Genomic DNA, 24,261 nt, shown 5'->3' on the forward strand with positions numbered 1-24,261 from the left:
AAACATACTAAATAGACGATCTTGGAGTGACTGACGGGATAATGGCATTCCAGTGAGCAACTGAATCTGTGGCAGGCTAAACAAAGGATCAGAAGGCAAAAATAGCACCTCTCAAAAACAACCCTTCACCCTAATGTCCTTAGTAATGATTTCTTTTCTCCCCCCACCCCCACCCCATCCTTTGTAACTTACTCCCCTACATTTTTAACACAATCTACATAAGGTTTCCTTCACCCTCAGGCTTTATAAAGTCACATTACACTGAAGGAAGGGGGTGGGCGGGGGAAGCTTCACCTGCTATTGAACTCTGCCTGCTCAATAGACTTGTTCAACGATTCCTCAATTTTTTAAATCAATGAGGCCATTGTGACTGGCTCTCCCCCCCCCAACTCACTCCTTTCCCAATTTCTCCCTTGTGAACCTAGGAACTTGCAGACGTGAAACAGAGAGAAAGCTGCTGCAGGCACTCAGCTTCCCCTGAAATATCCAGCCCACATGGATCCATCCATTGAGATGTCACAGCTTTCAAATTTAAAGCCCCGCTATTGTGTTTAAATAAGGATCTCTGCAGTGGGTGATCTGCCTTTGCAATAGGAGAGATGTGCTCTTAAGGGAAGGTATGGGTGGGAGCAGGGAAGAGACTTTGTTCCCCTTGAATCAACATGCAGCACTGCAGACATGTTTCATTTCCGATTCTGATCCATAAGCAAGCAGAAAGAATTTAACTGGCTAACAGGGGGATTAGCAAGAAGAGCACACACTGCTTTCCTACAGTCTTCAAAATCACTGTCTTGTTGGGGTTTTTTAAGAAATAAAAGAGCTTAATCAGATTGACCTACTCAGCTTCTGTCCACAGTATTACTAAACTTTTGATTTCTCATTAGAAAAGCAACATGAAACTCTGTTTCTATGCATCGTTTTTTAAATGTATGCTTCGTTACTAAATATTTCCATTCTAGTAGGTCCATTAATGTTTTATTTTCAACTGTAGAGGTCACTGTTGTCCTCTTATGTAAGTAAAAAATAGAAACTAACCCAAGAGAACAACTTGAGAGACTGATGTTAAAGCCACTGTGCTCTTCTAATTGCATGTTCCAAACACCGTGTTCCACTAGGATATTTTAACATAAACATCCGTATGTTGTATTTGCTAGTTTTAATGGCTTGGAGCTTAATTAGGGATGGGATTTCTATACTGGCCAAAAGTTTTATCAGGAAAATGCTCTTCCCTCCACAAAAAAAGCTTTGGGTAGCCTGCAATCCTAAACACTCATACTAGAGAGTAAGCCTCGTGAACACAGTGAAACTTACTCCTGAGTAAACATGCATAGGATTGCACTGTTTATCTTCAGCTTTGTAGGAGACATGGAATATATGCTGTAACAACAATCCTCAAATCTTACTCCCAAGTAGTCCTGATGTATATACTTTAGAGAAAATTGGTTGCAAATTGCTTTGGTCTATAAAAATATGAACTAGAATCAAACAAGTGCTCTGTTGGCTTTGAATTTTTCGTATAAGAATAGTCACCAACTATATTGAGTACTTACTGAACTTGCCCATCAACAGTTCATCCTCCATATATTTCCATGCAAGGTGAATCTGACACTATTTTCAAATTACTCTAAGAAGCGAGATGGAAAACAGTAAATGCTTTTTTCAAAAAAAGTTATTCAAAAAAGAATGGCACCATGAACTGTTGGGCCTCCCCTCTTACTTCCTAAATCCCAAAGGCAAGTATGGGATCCTTTTACTGATCTCATTCTGACATCTTATTCCTGAAGACATTAGTTCCTAATGTATAAATGCATGGGGAGGAATTCAGTGTAGTGTTAAGGAGATTGTTGCATTTCAGCTTGCTGGGTGGAACAATCTCTCCTCTCATGTACTGCTCTGGGGTTCCCTGACCACTCCAAAGCCAATGTGGGGCGCACACGAGTGAAAAGTCCCACTGTGCTAGCAGAAGACCTTCCACAGGCTTCTACTATCAGGACTCATTAGCTGAATCCAGCTCTATGAGTGTGCCTCTGTTTTCTGTGTACCTTGAGTAATGAGGCAAATCAGGGCACTTTAGGACAGACTCACATGTACTTGAGTTGGACTACAACTTTTCAAAAGCTGTCTCAGTGCAGATCAGCGATCTGTTAAAGTGTCAAATAGCTCTGTGGCCACAGTTTCAATTTGATGGATTGGTTTAGCTTTTAATTGCAGTGTATTGTTTTCTGAAGCCACTCCAATCACCACAGTATGGTGAAAGGTGGTTGTGGTGATGAATTATAGGATAGATTAAATAAAACCATGCAGAAATCAAAGTGTCTCCAAGATCTATTGTACCTATGTGAAAATTATTATGGCCACTTTAAAAATAAATTAATTAATTGCACTGCAATGTTTGAGGCCAGTGGCAGATCTTGGGGTCTCAAATTTCTGCAGTGCCCTCCCCCTCACCTCTTATCTTCCATTCTACATCACAGTTGTGGCACCTCCAAGACTCCATACCCAGTGTGACTGAACCAGTCATGGTCTCTTAAATTCACTGCTGATGAGGCAGCTCCTTTATCCAATCCTACATTCCTTACTCAGACAAAGTTTCTGAAACTATATGCAGAGAGTTTCCTCCCAAAGCTATTTCCTTGATTGCACTGGAATTTATGTCCAAGTCTCCTTAGGATCACAACTAAGTATAAAACAGTTTCCTTGAGTATCAGCCAGACTTTGTGACCACACACTGTCCCCAAAGTCAGGTGTTTATTTTCAAAGTCAAGAAAAATGTGCTTAAAAATAAATGTGAAAAACCTCAGAAGTTTTAATGTTTCCTTTCTGATTCTCTTTCAAGGCACGCAAAATTGGATAACTGCACAGTTAAGAAAATACCATTCCTCAGACAGCTTTGGGTTTCAGGAATAGAAAGTCTTTATTATCAGGGGGGAAATGCATCTGGTCGGTATACCACAGAATTCATGGGGTTAAAGGGGCATAAATTGGCATCTAAATATGGGACTCCTGTTTCAAGAACAATGCTTTAGTTACAACAGGGATGAAGAACCTGTGGCCCTCCAGAAATTGTTGGACACCAGATCCCAGCGAGCACAACCAATGGTAAGGACTGCTGGTAGCTCAAGTCAATTAGGTTCCCATTCCTGACCTACAACCAGAATGTCTAAGCCTGTAATCCTATAGACCAGACCAGTGGTTCTCTCTGGGCCACACCTTCAGAATAAACCTTTGATCAGACCACACCATTTTTTTTTTATTGATAGGAAATACACTGGAGAACAATAAGAAGCAACTCCTGAGACTTCCGGGTTAGCGCGATCTGGAAATGGCGGATTTCCTCCGAGCTGCGGAGGGAATCGGCTTCATCGAGGACGGGTCTTGCTGCGCCGGCGACGCGGGGACCCTTAGAAACCGCAGGCGCTGAAGCCTGCGGACGGGAAGACTCGGTGGGCGCCTTAAGCACCCCCCCTGACCCTCGAAAAAGGGTACGGAGGGCGGTGTGGCGCTGAGAGTCGATCGACACCTCGGTGGAGCGGAGCCGCGAGCCACGACCGGAGAGCGCTGACTTTCTCCCTGGAAATTTGGACTGAAAGAATTAACCCGTGAGTAAATGGAATTTGGCTTTAAGAAATTTTTCCTTTGAATTGGAGACGATCGGAGGGTGTGCTAAAAGGGAGTCCGCACCCCCCCTAACTACGGACAATTTTAAAGCAAAGCTCAGAGAACTAAGGCGGAAAAGATACACTTATACATTATAAAAGAAACTTCTTCCACGATTTAACAAAGGAAGTGTTGTGCTGGAGAGTGAGGAGAAAACCTTTTTTTTCCTCTTTTTTTTCTTTTTTTTTGCGAAACCCCCCCTCCCCCCGGGACCAGGGAGAATCCCGTGTTTAAGTCTGGTGCAGAAAAACAAGCTGTCAAAAGAACTGTTAAATGGACAGATTGAAAATTTGTTAACTGATATCTCTCTGAACTAAAAGTTAAATTGTAACAAAGTGGTTGGAGACTCGATAGAAAGAAATAAAAAAGATTTGGACTGTTGGAAAAAGTTTACAAAGTAACCAGAATCCCTCTAGGGGGATTCCAAAGCTACTACAATGGCGGCAGATGGAAAACTACAGGCAGAGATAAACAGGATGTTTTATCTTGTGGGAATACTGCAAGAGCAGAGTCTGAGTATGAACAAACAATTAATGACCTTGACTTCAGGAACAAGCAACTCTGCTGAAAGCATGAAGGAACTGACAGGAAAGGAATCTGCAGCCGAAACAGAAAAGATACATCAAGAATTGGAGGAAAGAGAGCAAGGAGAGGAGAAAGAACAATTGAAATATACCAACAAAAAGTCCATAATGGTGGAACGCAAGGGAAAAGACTATTGGATTATCTGGATTACAACACTGCAAAAGATGTTAAGGATGAAGGAGGGGGCCCCTGAAGTATCTGCAACACAGGAACTTGAAGGATATAAGAAATATGATTGGGGCTATCCTTTTGATTATGAAAGACTGGTTGACCTTTGGCAGCAGTTCCTACCAAGCATCTATGAGGGAAGAAAAACCGGAGTGATGAAGAATGGATTCTTTCGAGATTCGAGGACCGATATAAGAGACTTCCAACAGAATCGACGGAGAGGAACTGAAAGGGACTTAAAGGCTCTCGACGTGAGGAATCCGGGCTGAAAATGATGGTTGATTTTTATTTGAAAAGGGATCAGAACCTGGGAAGGGGGGAGGGGGAAATATCTTTATTATTGCTATTTAGTTACAGAAGGGTAAGAACGATGATAAATTTTGGGTTGGGTGAATAGGGTCTATATTTAAAAATGGGAAATCGAGGGAAGGGAATCTATGCCGACCTTAGGGAAAAATTTAAATGTTTATAAGAACTGGGGACAAGAGAAATCGAGCTAATTATGAAGAGATATATTTAAAAATATCAATTATAGGTTAAGAAGAAGAAACTAAAATTTGCTGAACGAATTATGGGAATAGGGATGTATGAAGAGGGGGTGGGGGGGAGTCCGGGGAACAAGGTTAAGAAAATAAGGTGTTGTGATGATATTTGTTTTGTTTTTGTTGTAACTTTTGTGTCTGTGTTTTGTAACGTGTGTTTGTCTCTAAAAAATGTGAAAACCCAATAAAAATTATTATTAAAAAAAAAAAGAAGCAACTCCTAGCAGTGCTTGATTTATAACACAAAACACAACGACTTTATAATATGATCACGGGACACCCAGAAATGCAACTACCTAAGAACATGAATCATTCCCAAAATATGTTGATTGTCCTTGAATCTTCCCACTACACTTGCCATCCTCTGTTGCCACATCATTGTGTTGCACCACACCCTTTGAGAACCACTGCTGTAGACACTCCCAGGTAGGTGTCTACAGGATTGCTGACTTAGACATTCTGGCTGTAGCTCAAGACTTACTCCGAGCCCTACTGAATGCAGTAGGATGTATTATTGAGCAGACATACATCAGATGGCACTGCACATAACTTGTTCTGCTTCTCCCTTTATCCTTACTCTTTCAAACCAACCAAGCAACAGCTTCAACCACAGGAATAATTAGAGTTGAGGTCAGATCAGAACAAGGGGTGATATTAAACAGAATTTTACCCAGAGTAGACCCACTGACATAGTGGACCTAACTTAGTCATGTTAATTCATTTCAGTGGGTGTACTCTGAATAAAACTTAGCTGAATAGGTGTTATCCGAGGAGTACATTAGTATGTGTACTCAGAGTAAGTTCCATTGCATTCATTTCCCTAGCAAGTGAGCCTTTGACTGAAGTCTTACCCGATCCTAGACTTTACAGGGAAGGCCTACTGATGATCATTTGGAAGGATGTTTCATTGCTAAGTGTGCACCAATCCCAGCCTTAAAGCCCTTTGTTCCACTCCTGCGTACTTGACGGGAAACAAAGCATTTCTGCCGTGCAACAAAGACAAATTGCTTGCTGAGCCAACAAGCTATTTTCATATTAACTTGCCAGAGGACACAACTTTATTAACTTTAAATGACAGGAGCACGTGGGAGAACCATCTAAACAATGCAAATTGCAAATAAGACAATTGCCCTTTGGCTTTCATGTTTATTTTCACATTGTGGTCTCTTTTTTTTGTCCCCTTTCCCAATGAATGATGAATGCATTCTATTAAAAAATATTTGATTGGATTTGATTAAAGCTGTCTTTGCAGGCACCTCCTGTAACCGACGTTTATTAGATTTCTCAAAATTCTACCATTGTGAAAGTGGCTTATTTAAGGAAATGAAGCAGAGTGGAGGGTGGGGGGTCAGGTCTGAACGGAAGAAATTCCTGCAAGGTGTTGCACAGCCCTCAGGTACAGGATGGAAGAAACTTAGGACACAATCATACACTAAACATCCACTGACTGAGAGCCCCACTACACAAGTGGAACATCAAGTATGCTGAAGGAAAGACTGAAATGGGGCACAGTCATGGCAGGGCAGTGGAGGGGCACACTTGTGTTCTATCCTACATTCCTACAATCCACAGTTGGACCTCCATCTGTGGCACAGTTTTTAATGTCACCACAAATCTAGTGCAGGAAATTGTCCTTCCATTGACTTCCATTGAGTCCACACCAGCATGGTGCAACTCAGCACCCAATCACAGCACACCACCCACTGGTATATAAACCTAAGAGGAGGATAAGGCAAATGCATGGGATGATACTTCTCTGGCCTCGTGTCATACCTAGACTTCCCAAGGGGTAGTTCTGAGCACCTTGCCACAAAAGGGAGACCTGCACAAGCAGCCTGACACATGGGGACTTAACACACTGCTAGCATTTCCTTTCTAAGAACCTTAACATGCACCTCAACCTGGGACTCCAGCCACAAACTGGAGACTGCAAACACCAGACTCCACACCAAAAATTGGGGGTGCAAGGGCAGAGCAGGTGAGCAAAGGAAGAGAAAGCATTGGGGCCAAGTATGATTTGCCACGACTGTCTCCCGTACCTCTCTCACACATACTTTACTATAGGTGAATACATTCAGGTTAAGTGCCCTGTTGACAAAGGCCAGGCACTCCCCTCCAGCTGCCACCACTGCTGTCCAAACAGTCATGAGCACATCTACCTTAGAAGATCACAGCCCAAATGAACAGCAATGCAAAACTTTGAGAATTCAGTCACTGAAATCCACCCCCATGATGATTGGTGGTGAGGAGTGGTTGAGACCTGAGCACTGTCTGAGCACTTAGGTGGCCACTACTCCCTCTTCTCTCTCACTCCTAACAAGCACAGCTGCTGGTGCATCTGGGTTCAGGGGCTTCGGATGTGCTCCAGCTGCTGCCTAACGCTTGGCAAATATTCTGTGGCTCCCCTTTCTCTCCTCAATTATAGCATCCTGGTGACCTAGCTTGTTCCAGACAGGGCCCAAGATAGGCAAGCAACAGGTGAGGGTGGTCCCAGCACGTAGCTGGAACCACACGTTCTCCTACTCCGGTTCCTGTCAAGCTGTCCATCTAAGGCACAGAGCCCTGGTGAGGTGATTGTTTGGCAATCCCAAATAAAAGTCTTTCTCTTTCAGGATCTCCCCTGTTCCAGTTGCCATGCAAAGCAGTTTAGAAATAAAATGGATAAAAGGCTGTGACTTTTCCATATGTGTTTTTATTTGTTGCTAGGGATATTAAGAGTTTGAAGAAGAAGAAGAGTTTGGATTTGATATCCCGCTTTATCACTACCCTAAGGAGTCTCAAAGCGGCTAACAATTTCATTTCCCTTCCTCCCCCACAACAAGCACAGTCTGAGGTGAGTGGGGCTGAGAGACTTCAGAGAAGTGTGACTAGCCCAAGGTCACCCAGCAGCTGCATGTGGAGGAGCAGGGAAGCGAACCCAGTTCCCCAGATTACGAGTCCACTGCTCTTAACCACTACACCAGTAGGGATGCTTTCTCTAACCCTACTATGATCTGGCTTCAGCTTATTTCAGGATGGGATCCTGCAAGTGGAGATAGAGAACTGTGATCTCCCTTCTCTCTACCCACTCAAGTTTCATGAAACAAGCCCATCAGGAGGCACAAGTGGAGGTAGCTGATTTGTCAAAGTAGTCAGTTTGGGGGTGTGGGGTGCGAGAGGGGCAGTGAATCCTGCTGTATGCTACTTGGCAGGGTCAAGCCATCAGGCAAAATAGCACAAGTGCATGGATTAGTAGCATTCATTCATTCATTTCTTTATTGACAGTGCTTTTATACTACCCAATAACTAATAATCTCTGGGCAGTCAACAATTAAATGTAAATGCATTTCACACACAGGCATACATAGCTGAGACAAGATGGGCTGGTGGGGGGGAAGAGAGCGCTCTTGAGTGGCGGGATTTGGAGAGCGAGTGTTTTCTTTTTCTTTCCTTCCTTCCTACTGTACCTGCCAACTCCTGTTTATATCCTGGAGGGCCAGTTTCATTTTTAATACAGCTGTTTTGCCCAACAGCAATTTCACACAATACAGCTCTGTGTGTGTGTGTACCACAACCACATCCTCAGCAGCAACTGGCAGAAACAACACCCAATGAGATATCTGCACGTGTAAAAAAAGAGCCCTTCCACATTTTGACCTCACAATGCACATCAGGGAACAAGCAATTTCATGCTGGAGGTTTTATCAGATTTATCCATGGGGGATAAATTGGGGGGAAAGTATGGGCTTCACAGGATATTTTGTGGATAGTGGCAACCCTTGCCCGCCCCCCCCCCCCAAATCACCGTGCAAGTAGCTTCAAACCCACATCAAGCTCCTGTGTGGATGAGCCCATGATGATGCATAAACAATCAGTTTTGGCTACATGACGATGACACTGAAAGAAAACAAAGGAAATTCTACTCACACCCTGAAAGGGGTCAAAACAATCACACATGGCCCCAAAGCTGAAAGGGTAAAGTCCCTTCTGCCATTTACAAAAAGTGTTTGTCAATCTGCTTGCGTATGCCTGATTCACACAACCATTCCCCTTCAAAAAAAGGTGTGTGTGGAAGAAGTGTACCCTTTTCCAGCACAAGTCCAGCAGTCTGTCTAGTATACCAGGTGCAGGAATCCTGTGGTTCTCCAGGTGTTGCTGCACTACAGCTCCCATCATCCCTTGCCATTGGCCATGCAGGACGCAGTTTATGGGTATTGTAGTTCAGCAACTTTTTCTACAGATCACAACAAGGCACAAGAATGATGGAGACAGTGTAGCTCCTCACTAGCACTGTCACAGCATTTCCCAATAGTGGCCTGTGACACATGTAATTCTACAGGTGCAAGCCCTGCCAACTCCAGGAAAAGCTGGGGAGAGCTCCTGCCTCATACCTGGGAGAGTCGCTGCCAGCCAGTGTAGACAGCACTGAGCTATACAGAACAATTATCTGACTTGGAATAAAACTTCAGCATTTGAATAGGCAGCTTCCTTTGTTCTCCTACACCAAAAATGTATTAACCCTTGCTGGTTTCAGTGAGAGAGGATGCAAGCCTATACCCTGGGGGTGGCTAAGCCCTGGTCCGATGCAGCCCTTCGATCAATTTTATTTTTGGCCCCTAAACCCACTGATTTTGGCAGCAGCAAAAACAAAAAAAGGAGACACGGTACAGGAGCCCTGATGGGGATGCCAGTTGTCCCCTCTGTGGCCATCAGTTTAATCATTTGAGGAGCTGAAAGGGAACATTACCCCCCAGCTCATCTGCACAGATCAGGCTGTGTGTCTATGCATGCCAGAATGTGCCACAGCCACACCTACTTTTGGCCTCACACAACTGGCATACCCACCTCCCACCTCCCAAAGTTGGGAAAGGGTGAATATAGTTCTAATATCAAAAACACCCACTTACCAAGGAATAAACCTCAGTTAACAGTGGAACAGACACTCACAAGAGGTGGTGGACTCTTCTTCCTTGTGGGTTTTCAAGTAGAGGTTGGATGACCAAGTGTCATGTATGATCTAGTTGAGATTCCTGCAATGCAGCAGGTTGGACTAGATGCATACAAGACTGTAGTGTCCAGCACACCTAACTTTGCCTCTGGATTGGGCCTACGGTTCTTAGAAGGACCTTTTGCATGGCATCAAAAATTCTCCATCAAAGGCTCCAGTTGCACAAATCCCTCATGACTGCATAAATGTGTCAATGGCAGAAGAAATAAAACAATAAAAGTATTTACAGGAACAGAGAGGTGGTTAATTGCACTAATTTCCCACAATCCACTGGCAAGAATGTTAAGAGCTTTAAAACAGACAATCAGTGAGCACACACAACTAATTTCTTAACTTCTAAAAAAACCCACCCCTCTTTCTTTTTAATTTTGCTGGATACAAGTCTGTAAAAATGAGAGCCTACCCATGTTTTGCAATGCACATGCACATCCCTTTTAATGGAAGTAGATGGGCTGTTATTCTTACAGTTTGTTTTAATTTAACAACTAGTAGTAAAAGAAATCCTGAGGAAGGAACTAGAGATGGAACTGCCTGTCCTTTAGCAGAAATCGTCACCTTTCAGACTGTTTGAACAAGTGGCAAATTGGAAGCTTTACAATCGTCACATCAGAAATTCAAACCTGAAGACCTCTGTTGGCTGAAACACACATTCAGTTCCAAATAGTCTGCTCCACTTTTTATAAGTGGTGCATTCCAAATCTTGAAGCACTCATGGCATCACTCCTGCAAATCAGAGTTTTGCCAAGGGCTGCCTTTCTTCTACCTCCTCACCCCACCCTCGAATCCCAAACGAGCCCTTGATTAATTGAGTTTTGCCAATCATGTTTGCACACCTCCTCTTTGACCCTGTAGATAAGGGTGAAGGGGGGTCCAAGACAGATACAGAGTGAGGTCACTTTCAAGGCTGAGGCTGGAAAGGTCAGATATAACAAATAGAGTTGATTGTTCAGAGGGGGAAGAAAGTGGGTTCATGGAATGTAGGACGATTAATTAAGGATTTCTTTACAGAAAGTTTGATGCATTCACAATATGTATCAGGAAGGACTGACTGGAGCTGGCTGCAGCAATGTCCTGAAGACGACTTCTGAGCTTTTTAATGCTGAAACTCTGAACACACTTGACTTGGTAAAACTTTATTGGAATCAAGAGAGTTTGCTTCACTTCCAGATACATGCACTGCAGATCAAGTTGTGAAGATAGGAAGTGGTTCCTAATATAACATGAAAAGGAGATGGGGCTGCGTGTAGGAAGAGCAAATGGAGTTATAGGGAGTGGGGCTCCTCTCTTAGGGATGCCCATTTGTGGGACTTCTGAGGTTCAAAGCTGGCTGATGCAAAGCGTCTTACACAAGGAGTCGCCATACTGAGTACAATTGGTTGTGCTCAGAGTGATGGTTAAAGGTGGGCTTGTGGGACAGGTGTGAAGATGAAGTGTAGGGCTTGGAGACCAAGCTTTAAGCATGCAAACACATTATTAATCAAAAGGCCAACTAGCGAAAGCTGCTTTACCCATACCTTGTCGTGAAAACACTGTGGTTACCCTTGTGAAAAAGTCAGGGCTGTAAGCAACTTTGACAGTTGAGGTAGAACAACTCAAGTCAGACAGTTAAAGATGCAGGGCTGAGATACCTTCATAGGTTTGGTACCAGAGAAGATAAATACAGGTCAATAGGGAGGCTGTGGACAGGAGTTACGGTCTCATGGTTGGTTAATGATTTATTTATTTTATTTATTCCACAAGATTTATATACCACTTGATTGTAATAAAACCTCAAAGTGGTTTACAAAAAGATTGTGTCAAGGCCTTTGACTTTTTTAAAAACAAAAAATGAGAGGCTTTAGGAAGATTTGGGCATCAAAGTTTGCCTTTTGTGAAGGAGATATTGGAGCTCTGAAGTGGGTTTTAAACACAAGGCTTTAATCTTGGTGGGAGAATCTCAGGGCAAAGGCCAATAGATTTCTGTGGCCAATAGATTTCTGTGGTTGTCCGCAGATTTTATGGACCTAGGACAGTAGCAAGGTCTCAGGGAGAGTTTGCAAAGCATGATGGGGGCGGGGGGGGGCTCAGGACTGGTCTGGGCATAGCATCACACACATTTCCTTAAAAGGAACCCAACCAAGTTTAGGAATACTCTCGCCATTGTTCAAAGACCCAGAAGTAATTCTGCCCTCTATGACCTGGCCAGTCCTGGAATATGCAAATCAATCAGTGTTTCTGAACATGTACAAATGATATTTCCCTCAGCATTAAATAACCACAGCATGTCCCATACACTTCAAATTAAAAAGCAGTGCTTCCAAGGCAGAAATAATAGTTTTAAGACCCTCAGCATTGCCACAAATAATAATCAAAACCTATACATTTTTACGCAGGAGAAAGTATCAGTGTTCATAGGGGTTAGGAATTCCCAAGGTAAGTATGCATGGCTTTCTGTTCCACACAGTTGGATGCATGGCACTGAGTGACAGGAACCCTAAGTTCATATCCCCTTAATTGCCCACACAATATTTCTCAAGAGTAGCAAGCAGTCTGGGCAGGACTGAATCCGGATTCACACAAGACTAAGGAAGGGGAGGAGAAGGGCGCCCAGTCCCTCTCCTGAGCCAAGCCAACGTTCAAGAGCAGCGCATCCTCATCCATACCTGTACCAGGCGAGCCCCCGGCCATAGTTCCGATCGAAGAAGTGCGGCTCGGCGCCCGCCGCCCTCACGTCCGGGTGGACCCGCAGGAACTCAAGCAGCGCCCTCGTGCCGCCCTTCTTCACGCCGATGATCACCGCCTGCGGCAGCCGCTTGGTGCCTTCTCCCGCCGCCTGGGGCTGCAGCGAAGGATCGCGGGGCGTGGCGGCGCCCTCGTCGCCCGGCGCCAGCGGGATCGGGGCCGGCTCTCTGGTGAGGACGCGCGCAGCCCCGGCCAGGCAGTAACTGGCGTAGAGAGACATGAGGAGCGAGCCGAAGACCAGCAGCAGCTTCCGCAGGGCGCGCCGGGGCAGGGGCTCTGGGCCGGGCGCTGAGGCGGGGGGCACCCCTCCCCGGGCCATGCTAGGCGGCCCCCCGCGCCGGGGCCATCGCCCCCTACTCTCAGCCCCTTAGCCCTGCCTGGCGGGGAGCGGGCAACCCCATCATGGACGGCTCGGATCGGGGTCCGCTGACGGGTTTGGGTGGAGGGGGTAGGGAGCAAGGGCAGAAGGCGCAGCTGGTTTTCCCCCGTGCGCGGAGCTTCACGGGCGCATCATCCCAGCGGCCAGGCGTTGGAGTCGGGCGGGGGTTGGGGTCTGGGCACCTGGGCTTAAACCAGGCCTTCGAGGGAGTCTCGCAGCAGCCCAGCCGCTGAGAAAGGGGCGGGTAGCGTCAACTCCAGCTGGGAGGCGAGTTTGGCGCATCTCCGGTCAAAGCGCAGCCAAGGAGCGCGGGGGAAACACTGCCAGGCGCCTCTCGGAGGGAGCGCGGCGCATCCAGGCGGAGATCGGAAGCGCGGCCAGATCCGGGAGGCAGCCGCTGGAGGAGGATGCGCTCAAGGTTTCAAGGAGAGGATCTGTCGCCGAGAGGGCTCTCCTCTGCCACAGCTTCTGTCGGCCGCCCAGGCTGAGATCCCGGGTGATCGTTGCTGCTGATGGAGGAAAGAAGAGAAACCAGTCCCACCCCGGTCTGCTGGAGCTTTGTGCGCAGCAGAAGAAGAAACAAACGAGTCCTGAGCCGGCAACTCTTCCTAAGCCACCTCGGGTCGCAGATGCTGCCACGCGCGGTGTTGCTTTTCCGCCGCTCCTCGCTCGGATTTTGCGCGCTCCTTAGCTGTCCAGCAGCAGCGCCCACCTCGCGCGGACGGGTAGGCGAAAATCCTCCCAATCGCCTGTCACCTTTCTTTCCTGCGGGGCTCCCTTTTTCCGGCTGCTCCAGCGGCTACCACACGTGGAGCTCTTGATTGTAGCAAAAACTTCTCCGAAAGGCACCTCCGAAGCTTGAGCGACGGGCCCAGGAGCCAACGGAACGTTGGCAAAAGCAAAGTGGGCGGAGATGCCTTTCAGAGAGGACTCTGAGTGGAGGCGGAGAAAGAAGTAGTTGGGACACACCCCGCGCAGTCACTTGGGATAGGGAGGGAGTTACTTTTGGGAGATACAGTACTTCTCCAACCACTACCTTCGAAATTCAGAGCTGGAGATGTATAACTATTGCCAACTTCAGAAGCACTTCTGAAGCCTGATCCTGCTCATGCTATTTACTCGGATGTGAATTCCACTCATTTTTCTGGGTTTATGAAACCATTTCTCTGGGTTTATGAAATCCAGTGGTGCAATGGTAAATTCTCAAGTGCAGACACCTTTCATGACAGATCCGCAAAACCACACAAAACTATACGGCAATTTTTTTTTTACCACTGCAGATATTCTGACTTCAGTACTAAGCCTTCCCTTCCCTTCTTCTGCTTTACAGAAGAGCTCTGGTGGACTCAAAAGCTTACCCCCTATTTTGTAACATTTTGGTTGGTCATAATAAAAGGATTTGGGAATATTTTAAAAAGAAAGTGTCAGTGCCTTAGCCATGCGTGCTAATGTAGCCTTAGATTAGATGGCGAGTTTCTCCCTGAGAAAAGCTTATTTGCCATGCAGAGGATTTGCAAATAGCCCATCAGGAGATGACATTATTGGTCCTGCTGTGAAATAAGTGGTAATGCAGGGATGCAACTACATAACACTTAGGTAAAGGCTATGTGTGCTCTTTGCTCAGAGAAAACTCACTGAAATTAATGAACATGACAAATTTAAGTGAGTCTCTCTGAGTAAAACTTTATGACCACACGTATAACAAGTCCATACACCCTCACATCCTTGCAACATCTCTAAATAGCAGGTTTATCCCAGTTTTACAGATGGGGGAAACTGAACCTATTGCAGCAAGTGTTTTGTGTAGAATCATTCAGTGATTGCATGGCAAAACAAGAAATGTAAACCTAGGACTCAGCCTGGGTGCTGTGCTCACTTGGTCACACTGCCAATAGTCTCTGGCCAAGTGTAGGCAAATGGTGTTGGAGAATTGGGCTGTAATATTTTAACATTAACCATTTTAACATTCTAGCTTTTTTTCTTTTTTACAGCAACCAGATACAAAGACAGGGAGAGATTCTTTACTATCAACAGTTGTTTGGAAAAGGGGATTTTTCTGCTCTCTCCAATAACCATCAAGTTAAGTGGGTAGGTGGGAAATAAAATTAGCAAGAAAGAAGAAGGGTGAGTAGGAGCTCCTGAACAAATTGTCCCATGAATATCTGACAGCAGACTAACTGCTTTCTACATGGGTGCTGTAACTATGAAGCTAACTGTGAATCAGAGCTGTAGAATTTTATACAACTGACTGTAACCCACTAACTGAGAGCCATTGTTTGCTTTGTCCCAACTCCCAACTAGGAAGCCACGCTTTCAAAAGGTAATAGAAGCACATGAACAGGAGCAAAGGAGGGCAAAGAAGATAGGCAGCAAGGTTGTGGGTGCGGGGGAGGCTTAAGAGAGGCTGAAAGAACTGGAGAAGACTGAAGAGGAGACACCCATGACAGCAGATTTCACATACCCAAAGGGCTCTCACGAAGGGACAGAGCAAACACTTGTTCTCTGATGGTCCAGAAGGCAAGACGAGGTCTCATGAGCTGAAGCTACAGGAGGGTGGATTTTGATTGAAATGTTCTGAAAAACACATTAAGGGTAAGAGCCATTTGAAAATAGAATCAATTACTTTGGAGGTGATGAGATCTCCCATCTTGGAGAACTCTAGACAGAGGCTGTACCACCATCTTTGGGGAATTAGAATCATAGAATCATAGAATCATAGAGTTGGAAGAGACCACAAGGGCCATCGAGTCCAACCCCCTGCCAAGCAGGAAACACCATCAGAGCACTCCTGACATATGGTTGTCAAGCCTCTGCTTAAAGACCTCCAAAGGAGACTCCACCACACTCCTTGGCAGCAAATTCCACTGTCGAACAGCTCTTACTGTCAGGAAGTTCCTCCTAATGTTTAGGTGGAATCTTCTTTCTTGTAGTTTGGATCCATTGCTCCGTGTCCGCTTCTCTGGAGCAGCAGAAAACAAACTTTCTCCCTCCTCTATGTGACATCCTTTTATATATTTGAACATGGCTATCATATCACCCCTTAACCTCCTCTTCTCCAGACTAAACATGCCCAGCTCCCTTAGCCGTTCCTCATAAGGCATCGTTTCCAGGCCTTTGACCATTTTGGTTGCCCTCCTCTGGACACGTTCCAGTTTGTCAGTGTCCTTCTTGAACTGTGGTGCCCAGAACTGGACACAGTACTCCAGGTGAGGTCTGACCAGAGCAGAATACAGTGGCACTATTACTTCCCTTGATCTAGATGCTATACTCCTATTGATGCAGCCCAGAATTGCATTGGCTTTTTTAGCTGCCGCGTCACACTGTTGGCTCATGTCAAGTTTGTAGTCAACCAAGACTCCTAGATCCTTTTCACATGTACTGCTCTCAAGCCAGGTGTCACCCATCTTGTATTTGTGCCTCTCATTTTTTTTGCCCAAGTGCAATACTTTACATTTCTCCCTGTTAAAATTCATCTTGTTTGTTTTGGCCCAGTTCTCTAATCTGTCAAGGTCGTTTTGAAGTGTGATCCTGTCCTCTGGGGTGTTAGCCACCCCTCGCAGTTTGGTGTCATCTGCAAATTTGATCAGGATGCCTTTGAGTCCATCATCCAAGTCGTTGATAAAGATGTTGAATAAGACCGGGCCCAAGACAGAACCCTGTGGCACCCCACTAGTCACTCTTCTCCAGGATGAAGAGGAACCATTGATGAGCACCCTTTGGGTTCGGTCAGTCAGCCAGTTACAAATCCACTGAGTGGTAGCATAGTCAAGACCGCATTTTACCAGCTTCTTTACAAGAATATCATGGGGCACCTTGTCAAATGCCTTGCTGAAATCAAGGTAGGCTACATCCACTGTGATCCCTTCATCTACCAGGCTTGTAATTCTGTCAAAAAACGAGATCAGGTTAGTCTGACATGACTTATTTTTCAGAAATCCATGCTGACTATTGGTGATCACAGCATTCCTTTCTAGGTGCTCACAGACTGTTTGCTTAATGATCTGCTCCAGAATCTTCCCTGGTATTGATGTCAGACTGACTGGGCGGTAATTATTTGGGTCCTCTCTTTTCCCCTTTTTTGTTGTAGCTCTGGATTTACTGCATCAAGCAAGGAGCCAGACCAGGTGGCCAAGAAGATTCAGAGAAACGCAATCTAGGATTCTCTGATCTTGCTTCCTGGCAGGAATCCTGTGCCTTTAAACTGTTGTGCAACAGGTACAGGAAAGTTAAATGAGAAAGCTTTTCCATCTTGGCACAGCTGTTAAAGTCACAGGAACCACACTGGAAAAGATGCAAGGTGAAAAGCAAAATGAGTGCAAAAAGTCACCTTTATAGTGATAAAAGTCCCAAGGTGATACTGCACTCACTCATAGATATCACTTGTTCCAGCACAACACCCACGTTCCTTGGCTATTCTAACACACTGTGTGGCACACACCTTCCTCCTAACCTCTGCAAGTGTTGCTCAATGCTTATCAGTGTGGAGATCCCCTATTAATGTGTCCCCCAGCAACTTTTTGCATAAATTGATGTAGATCCGGCAGAATTATACATCTGAGGGCACCTATTTCCACACACAGATCACCGTGGCTATACTAGGAATATATATATATATATTGTTCTTTTTATATTCCTCTCATCACTTAAACTGTTCTGCTTGAGGAGTGAATAACATATAGTAATTTCCTTGCATTTCAGCTGAAAACGCCTGATAGTAAGGGCATCATTATTTCATAGCCTGCAGGGAAGTCCTTTTCACTTGAAATGGCTTCCATAGATTTTAAGAATTGAAGACAAACGGTACTCACGAAACATTTGACTCAGATCTCCTCGTGTTTATTTGCTGTTTGAATTTAGCTCTGATGCTGAACTTCAACGGCTTAGAAAAATGTATCCAGTAATGAAATATTTTCTACTGCTGTGAACCAGCTGATTTCAGTGGGAGACCTGAACATGCACAAACCTACAATTGTACCCACACTAATGAGGCAGTGAGGCTGCAACACAAATGCCCTTTCTTGGGTGTAAGCGCCATTAAAATCGATTCCAGCTTCCAAGCTGGATCCAGAAGCAGCCCCGGACTATGAGCCTCTGTTTTCAAGGAGAATGGCAGTCCATCCAAACCAGTCTGAATTTCATCCCTACCCTAGCAGTTCTATAGAGCAGAAGAACCTCAGTCCTGTATACCTGAAGGAGTGACTCCACCCACATCGTTCAGCCCAGACACTGAGGTCCAGCTCTGAGGGCCTTCTGGCGGTTCCCTCACTGCGAGAAGCCAAGTTACAGGGAACCAGGCAGAGGGCCTTACTGGTAATGGCGCCCACCCTGTGGAATGCCCTCCCAGCAGAGGTCAAGGCAATAAGCAACTATCTTACTTTTAAAAGACATCTGAAGACAGCACTGTTTAGGGAAGTTTTTAATGTTTAATGCTGTATTGTGTTTTTAATGTTCGGTTGGGAGCCGACAGAGTGGCTGGGGAAACCCAGCCAATTGGGCAGGGTATAAATAATCAAAAATAATCATCATCAGCTAGGGGTTTGTTCAGCACCAGTTTAGCATTTAAAAATTCTCATTGCAAATCAAAATGGCTGTGGATGCTTTGCAATATCCAGGCAAAATTGACAGTCAAGATGCTATCAGGAACTCCAGCACCTTGCTCAAAAATAAAATGTTGGAGACCTATCTGGGCATGACCCAAAACAGCAAGGTTCATGGAGGGGTTGTTGTTTTTTAAAAGAAAAAAGTAGAGGTCTTACCACAACCCATTAGAGTGATGCCCTCCTGTAAGGAGTTATTTATTTACTACTTTATCCACTTTGTCCATCTCAGGCAGCTTCGATCAGCCGATAAGGGCAAGACTCAAACACAAATTTGGGTAGCTTCACCCCACCAAACACTATATACTCTCCCTCCCCATTTGATTGCCTCACATATACTTTGGTTGGAAGCATGTGTTCTAATAAACAAATGGGCATGGGGAGTACATTGAGAATTTGGGGTTTCCCCATGCAGAATTCACATGCCCTGTTCTTGAACCCCTGGCTGTTTGATCCACTATCAACAAGGTAGAACAATGCACGCCTACAATATGATTTATAGTGTGAGTACTGTATGTGTTTTTTCCCCAGTGGAAAAAAACTGGTGGTGGGCACCTAACATGGGCACTGATATTTAGAAAAGGCCAAGTCCCCTGTCTTTATGAAAACAGGGATATAAAATGAGACAAAATTGAGGCATCCTGAATCATTATTTGGTTTGGGGCTGTGTACTGCTGCACATTTAAAAATTATTACAATCTTAATTTCTCTACCATGATCTGCATGGGGTTGGGCTGGGTGTTCCCATGCAATTTAAGCCAGTGAGCTGTTTCCTTAGCCATGAAAGACATTGCAAATGGACTGGTCATTTATACACATTCCTGTGGAAACTGGAAGGCTCTTTGGTTTTGCGTTTCGGAGTCTCCCATCACTTAGACAGGTCTAGAGGTTAAATGGGGAGTTTGGGAGAGAGGGCACGGAGGCTAACACATCCTTACAACTGATTACAAGGTCAAAAGCCAAAGGCAACAACTCCCCCTCTGAAAACTGCACCAGAAGAAAACATGGCATTGTTTGCATCTGGGGAGAGGGGTAAGCTGAGGTTATGGAGAGAAGAGAGAGGCAGATTGATAAGCAAGGGGCGATCTGACCCCATATGGGTTTGAGCAACAAAAGCCCCTTCATCATTTAGAATGAATAGGAACAATAGCAGCAAATGGGGAGGAGCCAGGGCAGTGCGAGTATCTGAGAGCCCAGAGGAAAGGAGTCAATGGAGGCTCCTGTTTTAGCCAAATCCATTATTGAACCGGGTAATCTCCTGGGCATTCTCTCCTTGAAATCAACCAGAAAGTTCAAGGATTTTTCTTTCCTTTCTGGGAAGGAGGGTCTTTCCATTGTGTGTGGACAAATGTTGTTGGGTCGGCTGGGAATTGTGCTGAAATGGTATCTAACTCGTGTCATCCTGGGTGATCTGGCTGAAGCAGCTACAGGAAATTTAGGCCTCTGGAGCTGAAAGCTGTGTAAATCAGGATTCAACTACTTGACTCTGCCTCTTTTGAGATTCCTTCAGCCTCTTGTGGTTTCTTCCCCAAACCCTAGTCCAAATTTGCAAAAAAGAGAGGTCCCATTTCCCAGGATATGTTCCACTCCAATTCATTTATTCAACAGTAAGCATACATCCAAGTTGCATGTACACTATTCTGAGCACAGGTGATGTCATTCAGATGTAACAAAAAGTTGCACAGAGATGTTTATAATAATCTTAATAATAATAAATTTTATTTATACCTCGCCCTCCCCAGCCAAGACCGGGCTCAGGGCGGCTAACAACCAATAATAAAAACAAGTTGATTGAAATACAACTTAACTGATTGAAATACAACTTAAAAAAACATGATTAAAATACAATATTAAAACTTTAAAATGCAGCCTTATAAATCCTAGGTAAGCAGAGGTTTTGTCTCCTTAGTCTATCCCAGGTGTTAGCAATCTTTTTCAGCCGTGGGCCAGTCCACCATCCCTCAGACCATGCATTTTAAATAAAAGGCCACATTCTCCTCATGTAAAAATATGCTGATTCCCGGACCGTCTGCGGGCCGGATTGAGAAGGCGATTGGGCCATATCCCACCCCTGGGCCTTAGGTTGCCTACCCCTGGCATCCAGTCCGAAATCCTTTTCCACAAAGGCTAACCAGACAACTAAGAGAAGCCTGCAAGCAGGGTGTGACATTAACCCTCCCCTGCTGCTACTCCCAAGATTCAGAGTCATATTGTCCCTAATACCCAATGTCACAACTGAGAGACTTATCCTCCATGAATTCCTCCAAGCAGACTATACAACAACTCTGTAAACTAGGCAGGAGCAACTGACACAATGGGACACTGCTGTTTACAAAAATGCTTAGCAATTGGGATGATTTGAGGGTCTTCACTTTAAGCACAATGTCAATTCTGTAGAGCCCTGGAATATTATTATGATTATTTGTTAAAACATAGCAGCAGAGGATTTTTTAAAGCTTCTTATAAGTTTTTTTTTTAAAAAAAGAAAATCCTATATTGTTTTGCTTTAACAAAAAAATAAAAAAAAAAATCCAGCTGATAGACAGACCTTCAGAAGACCCTTTCAAAGTATTACACAAAATAGCACTTTGAAAGGGGCTACTGAAAACCAGCGATCAGCTGGTTGTCAGGTCCTCAGAAGCTCCTTTCAAAGTGCTGTGCAAAATAGTATTTTGAAAGAGGCTTCTGAAGACTCTTGAGGGCATTGAGGTGTCAGGTGATTGATGGGTAGAGAAGATAAAAATCTGGTCTGCTGGGCTAAAAGGGTTTTCCACTTCTGCTCCAGGTTTATCCTTCATGGTGCTTAATAAAATCCACTAGCTCCCCCTCTTGCCCCCCAATTTAGCCAAATCAGGCCTCCCTCAAGACTTTAAAAAATGGTAGCTAAGGGGCCCCCTACCCAAGGTCAGGGGACTGCACCTCTATTATCCCTTCTATAAGCACTGATTCTTCCTCTACTTCCCATCTCTTTCTCTCCCTCTCTGCCTTCATGTTATCTGTTGTATGTAAAAAAAAAACCACAGATCATTCTTCTCTTCAAGAGACAAGCCTTTTGAACAATGTACTTTGTGGTTTATCTTGTAATATGAAAATGTGGGCCACATATCCCTGCTCCCTTTCACTCCTCAGAATCTGACAAATTAAGGAATCATTAGGATCAAAACACACGTCCCTTGCTTTTTCTCAGTTCCAAGCCAATCACTCCTGCTCATCATGTCAGAACAAAATTTATGTGTACTGCAAAGGTTTGCTAAGAAGGAAAAGCTCCATCCACAAAAGACTTTGCTTCCCATTCAGTCTTCTTGTCTTACTATCTTTTACTAATTCATGTTAGGTGTTGGCTGCCTCCCAGATGGCTCTTTGACTGGTGCCAGCCAGCCAGTTGGGATGCGCTGCCCTGCTCCCTTCCCAGGGAGGCTATCAGATGCAAAGTGTTATTGTTTGCCAGAGAAATGCAAGGGCACCTGTTAGAAGATTTTTATTTCAGTGTCACCAATGCAAGGCTGGCAGTACCTCACTGTACATTACACTCCGCTCAGAGTTATATGCCTATAACTGATGAAGATTTTTTTAAAAAAACAAATTACATTCCTAAATAAAACTTATTTAGTCCAAAACTTCATGGCCAGATGAGGAATGTTTTGACTATACAACTTAAAAGGTCTTCATCTGAGGCTAGACACTGATGGATAGACCTGGTGAAGAATGATACATTACTAAGGAAGAAAACAGAGATATGGTCAAAGGATTGTCAGAATGATTGAAAGTAACAAAAATATCACTCTATGTTCATTTTGGGAATTCCCAATGGTATTGCCTCATGGATTCTTTGTAGGAGTGACCTAATGATTCATTCAACATTGTTGGAAATACTACAAGTTACATCCAACTAAGGATTTAGCTACATTCGTGAAGATAAAATGCTTTATATGCGTTATAACACTGTGACCACTGTGGAGTCCTGTCTTTTGCCAACAGGATTTCCCTGTATGAGTTTACAATGCATTTAACTGAGTTGTTTCTTTTATGTGTCTAGATCTAAGTTCTACTTAGAGAAGGCTCACTGAAGTTAATGGAGCCTATTAGTTTTGTCCATTAATTTCAGATGGTCCATTCTGAGTAAAACTATTGTTGAATACAACCCTGTGTTCAATGCAGCCCATTTGAGTGTCCACATAATTATTCAGTAGAGCCTCACATAGGGCAATTGCAGTCCAGAAGCACAGTCCATAGAGTGGAGAGTTCTGCAAAGGCCAGCTACCAAGGTAAGCTTAGCCAGGAGGTAGGGGCAGAAGCAGACTCTACAGAACCAAGGACAGCTCCTGGGTAGCAGAAAACTTGCTCCATTGTTTTATATCCTCATTCCCTAACAAGAACGCTCTTTTCAAGATTTCGGCCAATCAGTAAGCCATGCTCTCCATCATGGGATGATGTACATCAAAGGGAAGGGGGTAGATCAGCATGGAATGATCAGCATAGGACTACTATTAAATTTCTCCATCAAATGTGCTATGGTAAGGAAAATTTCTTGCAAAAATATGAGAAATGCCCATTAAATCCTGAGGAACTTTCAGAAAGACTCTTTAAAAAAATGCAGACTGATCAGGAAATCTGAACAACTGAATTTAGGATGGGAAAAATAAGACAATGAGAAAAAGTGAAATTGACAGATTCATCTATTCCTATTCATAAGTTGGGAGGAAAACGTCTGAAGTAGGAGCCTCCTGTTTTCATGGAAGCTACTCAGATGGCTTAGACTCTGGGCTCTAAATCTCATAGGGTATCTCTGCAAGTACAGGAAGCTCCCCACTTCGGATGTTTCTTTCCAATTTTGGAGGGTGACAATGTGGACACAGAGCTTAGTGTGTTTACCTGATGGTGTGCTGCTTTTACACATGAAATATCTTAAGAGTATCACTTGGACTTCTTGTATAAATGACCCCTCCCTCCTTTTTAAAGGTGTGTCCTGAGACAATTCTGGCTCATTGGGCCACCCTTTGGCATTTGTTTAGATCAGATTTCATCCAGCGTTAAGCACCTCTGTTGGGACACTTTCGCCAATTACTTTTCTATCTCCTCGCACAATTTGTCATAATGAGTCAGCACCAAGAATTTATGGGGCTAATAAACTAATGCACCCAGCAAGAAAATCACTCCCTCTGACACATAAACTAGGGAGATTTATAGACCAATATCCTGTATGTTTCCAATGTCACCCAAAGACCACATTTGAAAACCTTGACATACTAAGTTGCATCTCTCCCAGTCCAACAGCCTGTCAGTACAACACCCAGCCCTAATTATAATTATGAGGGCATTGCAATTCCAAGAATGTGAGTATCACTCATGAGAAAGAAATAAAAAGTGACCTAGTACATTTGTATCAGACATGTGGGTTCAAACCCTTCTAGCACAATCCATCAGAAAAGCCTCACTAGCTACTAGTGGTTACTATTCTAGTGGTTACTAAGCAAAGGTTGTGGCAAGTTTTAAATTATAATTCTATACAAGCAGTTTGAGGTTATCCACATGAAAATTTGGCAACATTTTAGTGCATTTTTCTCCTAATATACAAATTTTTGTATGCAGTTTTGACCCTAATACAATGCATTTGGGCATTTTATA

At 44.3% G+C, this 24,261-nt stretch overlaps 1 protein-coding gene across 1 annotated transcript in view; it reads right to left on the reverse strand.

Annotated features, from left to right (window-relative positions):
- The window catches only part of LOC309334461 (heparan sulfate glucosamine 3-O-sulfotransferase 3A1-like), a 78,313-nt gene extending 64,035 nt beyond the window's left edge, over positions 1–14,278 (reverse strand). The window contains exon 1 of the mRNA XM_081848762.1: positions 12,582–14,278. Coding sequence (XP_081704888.1) covers positions 12,582–12,979 — 398 coding nt within the window. The 5' untranslated portion in view covers positions 12,980–14,278. The remainder of the gene's footprint in view (positions 1–12,581) is intronic.
- Between the last annotated feature and the right edge of the window lie 9,983 nt (positions 14,279–24,261).

The sequence above is a fragment of the Podarcis erhardii genome (assembly GCF_964252035.2).
Source record: "Podarcis erhardii genome assembly, chromosome: 2".
Taxonomy (NCBI): domain Eukaryota; kingdom Metazoa; phylum Chordata; class Lepidosauria; order Squamata; family Lacertidae; genus Podarcis; species Podarcis erhardii.